Source organism: Zeus faber (genome assembly GCF_960531495.2).
Source record: "Zeus faber genome assembly, chromosome: 18".
Lineage (NCBI taxonomy): Eukaryota > Metazoa > Chordata > Actinopteri > Zeiformes > Zeidae > Zeus > Zeus faber.
In genome coordinates this window covers 22792196-22803458 of record NC_137210.1, presented here as the reverse complement: position 1 = coordinate 22803458, position 11263 = coordinate 22792196, and the positions used below count along the sequence as shown (strand labels likewise).

The 11263-nt window shown below is 43.6% G+C and overlaps 1 protein-coding gene across 1 annotated transcript in view; it reads left to right on the top strand.

The window, feature by feature from the left end:
- LOC307243937 (insulin-like growth factor-binding protein 2-A) overlaps positions 1–11263 on the top strand; it is a gene marked incomplete at both ends in the record, with an annotated part of 18815 nt that continues 7552 nt past the window's right edge. Inside the window, 2 exons of the mRNA XM_080018906.1 lie at positions 1–364; positions 9248–9402. Coding sequence (XP_079875032.1) covers positions 1–364; positions 9248–9402 — 519 coding nt within the window. The remainder of the gene's footprint in view (positions 365–9247; positions 9403–11263) is intronic.

The window sequence follows — 11263 nt, the reverse complement described above, 5'->3', positions numbered from 1 at the left end:
ATGCTCACATATTTTAGCCCTGCGTTGCTGCTGGCCTGCCTCACTTTGCCGGGCGTGTTGCGGGGGGATCTGGTGTTCCGATGCCAGAGCTGCACGGCGGAGCGCCAGGCCGCCTGCCCCAAAGTCACCAGCGCCGCTTGTCGGGAGATCGTGCGCGAGCCGGGCTGCGGCTGCTGCCCGGTGTGCGCCCGCCTGGAGGCGGAGCACTGCGGGGTCTACACGCCCCGGTGCTCCACCGGCCTGCGCTGCTACCCCAGCGCCGACGCCGACTTCCCCCTGCAGCAGCTCATCCACGGCCTGGGCCAGTGCGTGCAGAAGGCGGACCCGGAGGCTGCGGCCGGTCAGGACAGCCAGGCCACCAACGGTGAGTTCCACGGCGAGGGACGGGCGGCCCAACGCCGCCCGGGTCTGTCTTCATTCGGCATCGAGCGCGGAGCCGGTCGGAACCGGTCCTGACATACTGCTCCTAGGTTCCCAAGATGCAAACGAGTTCATCTGCTGTGTGATGCTCAGAGGCTTTAAATGACGATTCCATTGTTTTGACAAGAAGGGAAAGAGCACCTTGCAGCAGCTACCGAGGCAACACTATTTTGCATCAACGGGCCCAAACGTTTTGCTTTTGTTTTGCTGGGGAAATATCTCAAAACGGAAAATACATTTCTGACATCATAGGAGAATGAGCGAAGGGGTGTCACATGCAATGCAGTGCAAGGTACATCGACTCAGATCTTGGTGCATATCTGGTGTATCTCGATGATAGCACTTACTGCTTTTGGTGAAACGCAGCGATTATAAATGAGAAGACCTCCGCATTCAAGGAGTGACAATGTTACACTGAAGTCCTTTAAACCGTCGACATTTTGAACTGTGTCAAAGAGCGTGACCTGGGTATCGTCTTATTTCTTATTTTTTATTACTAGTATTTTTTTTCTAGTAACAAATCTACGGCCCTGAGCGATTTTGGATCAACAACAACCGCAAAAAGAAAACAATCACAAGCGCTGCAGGGTATTAGAACATGTCGGGCGGCATTCTCCCACTTTACAGTTATTGGGACAAAGGGTCACTATTGATTTCCCCAAATGAATGTTGACATACGCGGCATATTTGGCAGGCGAGGGCAGGCCCACATCTGGGAACGCAAACGAGCGCTATCCCCCCGGTGAACCCGGAGCCGCGGTTTTGCAGCGCGCAGATCCCGGAAAAGGTATCGCGCTGTCGCCATTAGATCTACTTGATCAAGGCCCCAGTAAGAAGGGGGGAAAAAAAAAAAGCGCGACTGCCAACATCAAACATCCCAGAGCCGGGCTTTGTTTTCCCGTAAAACCCGGTTCAGACCTCCTCCGCGACGTCGGAGGAAATGGTCCGGTTCAGACATCAGTGTTTGGTTAAAACCTCGCCGCCGCCCGTTCCCTGCGCCGTGCTCCTTTCCTTTCTTTGTTTGGGGGCTCTTGTTAAACGGTCTCCTCCGGATCCGCCGGCTCCGTCGTGGGAGGACAGACTCTCCGTGGATGGTTCGGTGGAGAAGGTGGCTTGGCGGTGACACGACGGTGCGAGGACGCCGGGGGGTCCCGCCTCGCCTGCCTCCGCTCGGGCACCTTCTCCTCGTCTTAGCAATTTCATGGGATTTTAGACTTTTTGACGGATTGCTATTTGACACCAAAAATATTTGAAAAATATGTGACAGCAAAAACATCTATTTGCACCCTTGTGCGTCGATGATAAAATACAATTTGTCATTGGTGGAGAGTTTCCACGGTGGTGGAAAGTGAACTGAAGTAGGATGTTCAGTTTGAAAGAAAACATCGTTTTCCCTTGACTACATTTCTAAAAGTCACGTTGCTTTAGGAAAAAAAACAAATCTTAAGTTATACTTATATATATATATATATATATATATATATATATATATATATATATATATATATATATATATATATATACTGTACAAAGCTGATATTTGTAATACACAGTATTTTGTATGATAGGCTCTTTTTTTTGACCAAGATTTTGACCAAGATTTATGTAATAATGCACCAAACAAGTAGATCCACACAATGACTGTCTCAGCTAACTGGCGTTTAATTTGTTTATTTGAATAAATGAACAAGGCTAAACAAGTGGAAAATGCATGTTGCATTGACTTTTGGCCTCCCCACTGTGCAGATCAGTTCCCTCTTTCAAGATTGACTTTGCAGGTGCAGAGATTAAAATCAAGCATTCTGTTACAGTGGGTGCTGCTGCCCTTCATCCCCTGTACTTCAGTCGGACCTGTCTGTCTAACTGTCAGTCTGACTTTCTGTCTGTCTGTCTGCCTGTCTGTCTGTCTGACTGTCTGTCTGTCTGTCTGTCTGTCTACCTGCCTGTCAGTCCGTCTTTTAGTCTGTCTGTCCGTCTGACTCGCTGACTGACTGTCTGTCTTTAAATCTGTCTGTTTCCCTATCCGCCTATTTGTCTCCCTGTCTGTCTTCCAATCTGTCTCTCTGTTCATCTGTCTCCCAATCCATGTGTCTGTCTGTCTGTCTGAATGTCTGTCTATCTCCCAATCTATGCGTCTATCTGTGAGTCTGCCTGTTTCTCTGTCTGTCTATCTCTCTATCTGTCTGTCTGCCTCCCCCTCTCTTAGCACATTGTCTGAGGTGTGGGAATAATGTCCTCGTTACCCTGAAGGTGCTCACACTCCCTCCCCAACCCCAAATCCCGCCAGGTGCCTAATCACTGCACGCACACACACACACACACACACACACACACACACACACACACGCACACGCACATGCACACACACAGACACACACACACAAAGCAAACAGGTAAGAGAGAGCTCACTTGGGTGGGAGCTGCATGTGAATACCTGTACGGCGTCCATGTTGCCCTGAGGGGTGAATAGGCAGCGTGACACTCCCACATTTGCACTTCAGCACAAAAAAAAACCCCAACGCAGCAAGAAATCCCTCGCAAATCCCGCCCTCCCATCGATACGGATGACTTATCGCTGCTCATCAACACAACAGGAGATTCCCGGGTAGAGTAAGACAGGTGAAAGCAGCACCAATGTCAATATTGTCATTCGCTTGATAAGGAGAAAGAAAAAAACAGTCGAAAGAAATGGGAGAAAACTAGGAAAACTAATTAGAAAGGTAGTTGAGAAAATCTATGTAATTTGAATCAGAAATTGGCAGATAAATAAATAAATAATATAATCTAAATCTGAAAAAATACATATCCAAAAATAAGATATTGTGAAAAATATCCATGATCATAATAACCATAAATTACCAGAAGCATATTACGACTTGCACTCTTATTCACATTCCTGCTCCTCTGCTGAACATGTTATTTTTAAAGCAGCTGGCCCGTTGGCGGTTCCATCTCATGGAAGGTTCCAACCTTCCGCAGGTTCCCTCCATGTTTTAACGGAGACCCAACAACAATAAGAACGAGACTAAGCAATATAACAAAATGAATGAATGAATATATGAATGAATGAACGAATGCAATAAACAATGCAAGTACCACGTTCACATCATCGACCACATACAACAGAGATGACTATTTTCCCCGAAAATTTGGACTTGGACTAATTTGGACTCCTCGCAGTCGGACATTGTTCTGAGAACACATGTTCCGTCTTCCGAGCCGCGATGTTCTCGGGGAAGTGCCAAGCGGTAACACTGGTTTCCCCTTCAGACAACAAAGTCGGCTTCATTTTGGCCGGTGTGACACACAGGGCTACACGGAGGAGGCAGGGAGGGTTCAAGAGTTGAAAGGTGTGTGTGTGTGTGTGTGTGTGTGTGTGTGTGTTTGTGTGTGTGTGTGTGTGTGTGTGTGTCTGGTGTGTGTGTGTGCATATGTGTGTGCATTTTTGCATTTGTGCATTTGTGCATTTGTGTGCGTGTGTGTGTGTGTGTGTGTGTGTGTGTGTGTGTATATGTGCGCGTGCGTGCATACGTGCGTGCGTGTGTGTGTGTGCGCGCGTGTGTGTGTGTGTGTGTGCAGGCGTGTGTGTGTGTGTGTGTGTGTGTGTCTGTGTGTGTCGGGGGATTCTTTGGCAGGACAAAAACATCATCATTCAATTGCTTTTGTCCATCCGCCAGTCATCAAGTGTTTGAAGTGGACCAGCCCTGAGGGGGAGCGTTCACGTGAACAAGGGTTTGAAGAAGGGCCACTCTCGCCGGCCGCCGAAGCCAAAAGCCAAAATGTGAATTGTTGGGACACAGCTCTACTGTATATATGATGACGGCGCAAATACATTAATGCCAAGCAACCTTGGAAAGACATTACTCACCCTGTGTTATGAGAGCACTGTGAAAGCATTGCTCAACGGCAGCGCCCGGTGCCAGCGCTCCAACAGCTCGAGACAGGTAGTTTCTATGGAGCTGAAGACAGAATCAACAACACTGGATTGAAATGACAGCTGTTGGCAGGCGCCACTTTCTTTCCTCCGCTGGAAAAAATGGCCTGTCATGTGTTCCTATAGTGTCCATAGCAGAGCAGGCCATGGGCACAGGATCATATTGTCTTTGATTAACTCTGCTTTCAGAGCTAGGGTGGTATTTTTAGACCACGTATGTTGTAGGGCTTGTGTAAAAGCTTCTATATTTACCCATGGGATATGGTATAGTATAGTATAGTGTAGTATAGTGTAGTGTAGTATAGTATAGTTTAGTATAGTATAGTATTTGTTTATTATAGTATAGTATAGTATTATTCTATTATAGTATAATATAGTATAGTGTTGTATAGTATTGTATAGTATAGTATTAGTTTATTATAGTATAGTATAGTGTAGTGTCATATTGTAAAGTGTTGTATAGTATGGTGTTGTATTGTATTAGTTTATTATTGTATAGTATTCGTATAGTATAGTATTAGTGTAGAACAGTATCGTATAGTATTGTATAGTATGGTATAGTGTGGTATGGAATTGTATAGTACAGTATAGTATTGTGTAGTATTGTAAAGTATAGTATAGTGTAGTATAGTATAGTATAGTACATCAGAATCAGAATCAGAATCAGAAATACTTTAATAATCCCAAGGGGAAATTACTACAGTATAGGTATATATATAATATTATAGTATTTATATAGGATAGTATGGTATGAATACAGTATAGCATAGTATAGTATAGTATAGTATAGTTTGGTATAGCATAGTATAGTATAGTTTGGTATAGCATAGTATAGTATAGTATAGTATAGTATAGTATAGTATAGTATAGTATAGTATAGTATAGTAAAGTATAGTATAGTATTGATAAAGCATTAGTAGAATAATAGTAGCATACTCTCTAAAATACTTTTTTTACGCTTAAACTAATATTTGATCATTCTAGAAAGTGATGTGGCAGGTTTGTCACAGGGACAGAATATAAACAGTTCAAAAACAGAATAAAAGCTGAGTATTCTGAGTCCTGTTGAATGGATGTTTTATTACGTACGTTTGTGGGAAGAGGAGAAGAGAAATAAATGAAAGAGAAATAATTCAACTCCAGGACTGTTTTTCTTCAGGTAAGTACATCAGACAAAGGCGCTCTTCGTGTTATTCGTGGCTTTTTTGATTTCTAGCGCGCAGAGGCGGTGCAGAAAGTATACCGGAGCCTTGAGTGGTGATGAAGGGTTCGAATCCTTTCTGAGATTCGGTCGTGCACTCAGCAAATGGAGTCGTTCAATTGATTCACAGTCTCATGTCAGACCTCAGTTGATTCCACGGTGAGCCAGAGAGCCAGAAGAGTCGATTCAACCCTCACTGGAATTCTCCCAAGAACCATCTCATTCTGTCCAAATTATAAATTTTGGTGGAATGCTGTAAACTGCAAATCACATTCAATTCGATTTTTGTCGTATTTCCTGGACCTTTTTGCCTTTGTCTTTAAATTTGTATTTCTAAATCATTATTTTCAGTTTGTGAATAGAAGATTCACTCCTGCGGCCAACGTTTGGCCTCTGTGACTCAAGATTCATGAGTCATTTCAATGATTTGTCAGCTATGAACAAATCGTTTGTGACTGTTGCATAACAAACTATTAATAGGCCATGATAATAATAAACACAGATCTAAGTGTTGCTAATGTCTTGTGAGGTGTTTAGGGTTCGACAGGATGGTGCCATGGGATCATTTATTGTTTAAAGTGTGGTGGGCTCAAAATAATGGTAGCGAAACTATGTATAGTATAGGATAGTATAGGATAGTATAGTATCGTATATATTAAAATAGATAATATAGTGCAATTTATGTAGTATATATAAAATAATAAGATACTTATAGAATACTGTATAGTATGGCATAGTATATTATAGCATAGTACAGAACAGTACAGTCCAGCTCAGCACAGTACAGTACAGTATAGTACAGTACAGCCCAGTGCAGTACAATGCAGTACAGTATTGTACAGTACAGTCCAGTAAAGTGCAGTACAGTATAGTGCAGTTTAGTACAGTATAGTACACTATAGTACAGTGTAGTGTAGTACGGTGCATTATAGTACAGTATAGTGCAGTGTAGTACAGTGGAGTATAGTACATTATAGTGCAGTGTAGTATAGTATAGTACAGTACGGTATAGTACAGTATAGTGCAGTGTGGTAGAGTATAGAATAGTGTAGCGTAATACAGTACATTATAGTATAGTGCAGTGTAGTACAGTATAGTATAGTTCAGTATAGTGCAGTATAGTACAGTATAGTGTAGTGTAGTACAGTATATTATAGTTCAGTATAGTGCAGTATAGTACAGTGCAGTACAGTATTGTACAGTATAGTGCAGTGTAGTACAGTATAGTTCAGTATAGTGCAGTGTAGTACAATATAGTTCAGTATAGTGCAGTGTAGTACAGTACGGTACAGTATAATGACAGGCTGACAACTACGTTCTCTCCTTCTTTGTTGTATTTCTTTGTAAAGCGCATTGTGTTGCCCTGGTATGAATTGCTCTATAAATAAAGTGTGACTTGACTTGACTTGACTTGACTACAGTACAGTATTGGGTTGGGTGGGTGGTGTGAGTTGGTTGGGTGGTGTGAGTTGGGTGAGTCGGGTGGGTTGGTAATCTCATTTCGGGTTTGACCCGTTTTCTTCTGTGGAAAAGTGAAACAGAAGTGATGATTGTCATTGTGCCCGACCTGACCGCTGCTTCTTGGAAGTCAGAGCAGCAGAGTGTGGAAGCACTTCTGAGAACTGCCTTTCATGCTGAGTCAGGATTATTTCACCTAAACTATCTGCCTTAGGCTGTGTGTGTGTGTGTGTGTGTCCATGAACCATGTGTGTGTCCTGATACGTGTGTGTGTGTGTGTGTGTGTGTGTCCATATACTGTGTGTGTGTGTGTGTGTGTGTGTGTGTGTGTGTGTGTGTGTGTGTGTGTGTGTGCGCATGTGTGTGTGCGTCTGTGTGTGTCCATATACCGTGTGTTTGCGTGTGTGTGTGTGTGTGTGTGTGTGTGTGTGTGTGTGTGTGTGTGTGTGTGTGTGCGCATGTGTGTGTGCGTCTGTGTGTGTCCATATACCGTGTGTTTGCGTGTGTGTGTGTGTGTGTGTGTGTGTGTGTGTGTGTATTTCTCCGCTAACTCTTATCTGTAATTAGAGCAGTATAAACAGGAGCAGATCTCTGAGGCTGTAAATCACTTCTGGGAGGGAGAGGCCCCAAGTGACAGTGCATACATACACACACAAACACACACACACACACACACACACACACACACACACACACACACACACACACACACACACACACACACACACACACACACACACACACACACACACACACACTGTAATCTGTGAGACTGCAATATATCTTTGCCTGCATCCATGTGAGTGTGTGTGCATTTTAGGGTCTATGCCTGTTTAGCTGTGTGTGCGTGTGTGCGTGTGTGTACTCATTTAACCCAAATTATTATACTTATTTGAGCGGAGAGGGGGAATAAAGTTTAGGCACTACTAAAATCTTTTCCAACACAGTATTCATTGATGTGTGCGTGCGAGCGTGCATGCGTGTGCGTGTGCGTGTGTATGCGTGCTCACATATAGAACCGTCCTTTAATCACAATCGGTCCAGTAATCACCAAGACGAGGCACGCTGAGCTGCAAAGCCTCACCTCCCTCACACAAACGAGGACGGAAAATGAGGGAATGCTCTTAAAAAACGAAAAAAAAAACGGAGATCACAATCACAGCATGTGTCCCAAAATGTCACTGAATTCCTCTGAAGGATGTTGAGGAAGTGACTAAGTGATACTCATTTAACCCAAATTATTATACTTATTTTGGAGGAGAGGGGGGATAAAGTTTAGGCACTACTAAAATCTTTTCCAACACAGTATTCATTGATGTGTGTGTGTGTGTGTGTGTGTGTGTGTGTGTGTGTGTGTGTGTGTGTGTGTGTGTGTGTGTATTTTCATGTGTGTTAATGTATGTTTGTTTGTTTGTTTGTTACTGTACTGTGTGTGTGTGTGTGTGTGTGTGTGTGTGTGTGTGTGTGTGTGTGTGTGTGTGTGTGTGTGTGTGTGATTACCATAATTATATATGTGCATTCATGTGTGTGTAAATGGTGTATAAATGCATTTGCGGTTACTGTATATGTGTGTGTGCATGTGTGTGAGTGAAAATGTTTGTGTGTGTGCATGTTTGTTTGCGTTAACTGTAACTTTATATGTGCATTTACGTGTGTGTGAAGGGTGTATCAATGCATCTCTGTTAACTCTGTGTGTGCTGTGTGTGTTTACTGTAACTGTATGTGCATTGTAAATGGTGTTTAAATGCATCTGTGTTTACTGTATATGTGTGTGTGTGTGTTTGTGCACATGTGTGTAAATATGTGGATATGTGGGTGTGGGTAAATTTGCGTGTGTTGGTGTGTGCGCATGTTTGTGTGTGTGTTTACTGTCACTGTATATGTGCATTAATGTATGTTTTTAAAGGTGTAAAATGCATTTGTGTAGACTGTATATGTGGGTGGGTGTGCCTGTAAGTGTGTGTGTGTGTGTGTGTGTGTGTGTGTGTGTGTGTGTGTATATTACTATAACTATATACGTACTGTATGTGCATTTATTTGTGTGTAAATGAAATGCTGGTTGCTGAAATGCTGTGGTTTTGAAATGCATGTGTATATTGTAAGTGCCTGTGCGTGTGTGTGCGTGTGCGTGTGCGTGCGTGTGCGTGCGTGCGCGTGCGTGCGTGTGCGTGCGTGCGTGCGCGTGCGCGTGCGTGCGCGTGCGCGTGTGTGCATGTGCGTGTGCCATCCCGCAGAGGTGCACGGCACGGAGGGTCCACCTGTCCGGCGGCCGCCCAAGGACGTCAGGCTTTGGCCCAAAGAGTCGGCCATGAAGCAGCACCAGAACGAGCGTCTGAGCAAGATGAGGATCCACCAGCAGGAGGAGTCCAGGGCCCCCAGAGTGCACCAGGTGGGCAGGGCCCTTTCATACCGACATGTTTGCATGTATGTATGCATGTATGTATGTATGTATGTATGCATGTATGCATGTATGTATGCATGTATGCATGTATGTATGCATGTATGCATGTATGTATGCATGTATGTATGTATGTATGCATGTATGTATGCATGTATGCATGTATGTATGTATGTATGCATGTATGTATGTATGTATGCATGTATGTATGCATGTATGCATGTATGTATGTATGTATGCATGTATGTATGCATGTATGCATGTATGTATGCATGTATGTATGCATGTATGCATGTATGTATGTATGTATGCATGTATGCATGTATGCATGTATGTATGCATGTATGCATGTATGTATGTATGTATGCATGTATGCATGTATGTATGTATGCATGTATGCATGTATGTATGTATGCATGTATGCATGTATGCATGTATGTATGTATGTATGTAATGCATTTGATTATGCTGTGCGTGTGTGTGCGTGTAAATATGTGTGTGTGTGTGTGGGCGTGTGTGAATACACGACTTATGTTTCCTCAACCTACAGTATATCATCTTGTCTTGCCTTCTCTACTCTCATGCATGGTCTTATCTTATTTGATCTCATCTTGTCTTACCTTGTCTTTTTTTATCTCAACCTATTTGATTTTTTTCCCCCTTAACTATGATCATTGTATTGTGTCATATTACGTCTCATTTTCATCTTATCTCATCACCTATCTGTCTCAACCTATTTTATCTACTCTTTTCTGATCTAACATCGTGTATCGTCTTATCTTACATGATGTTTTTTTTTTCTCATCTTATTTTTTAATCTCATCTCATCTCTCATGTCTCGTCTTACGTCTTGTCTTGCCTCCCGAAACATGCGCTGCACTGAGCCCAGCTGTCATTAGAATTTCCTCTTGGGATTTCTGATATACGGGTGAGGTCCGGGAGCTTTTTAAAGCGGCGATAAATGTACAAAGTAATTGATGAAAGCAAATCATCCTGTACCACTACAAACCACTTTCTGGTCCTCCCTGCCTCAGTGCAAGTGATCTGGGATGGATCCGTGGTCGTCTTTGCACTTTCCACCGCCATGTTGGATATTCTGCCAAAAATGCTTTCACCGTTTCTGAAAGTGGCCTTTTTGGAAGTTGGCCACGGAGCGCATTCAACACATTGTCAGTGGAAGAAATGCGCCGTCGCCGCGACGGCGAACGACGCCGACGGAGACAATACGTTATGAACACACCGGTGTATGACGTCGTCATCTCGCTCATGTTGGCTGAGTTAAAAGACAGACGGGCGTCAGGGACGTCTCTATCCCGCACAGCCATGTCTTCCTCGTCCTCCACTCACACATGTGTAAATGAGGCTCCACCCACGGCCACGTGCACGTGCACGCGCTGATCCTCATACAGGCTTCTTTCATTGAGGCAATACAACAGTCATCGAGACTAAAAGACAAACAATGCAAAGCGTATGAGCTGCACTTTGTAAAAGTCAGTGGAATATTGGACCTAAAACACGTTGCTGACCCAGATGGACGCTCCTCAGCGACGTCAAAACGCTGCGCATGAAACAATGCTCGCTGTTTACATGCGGTATCACAGTTTAAACGTGTGGGGTTTTTTTTTTGGGGGGTGGGGGGGGGGGTTGTTTTTACTGTCTAGGGAGGAATGCGTGTCGGCCGTTTAACAAAATCTATAGATTACGCCAACCCCCCCACCCCCCCAAAAAAAAAAAAAAAAAAACTCGAGCAATCACTCAACTTTTCACCGTCTCAAATGCAGATAGACAAAGTAAATAGCCATTCTTAGAAAAAGCCCGCAGCGGGGTGACATATAAACACACATATTCCTCC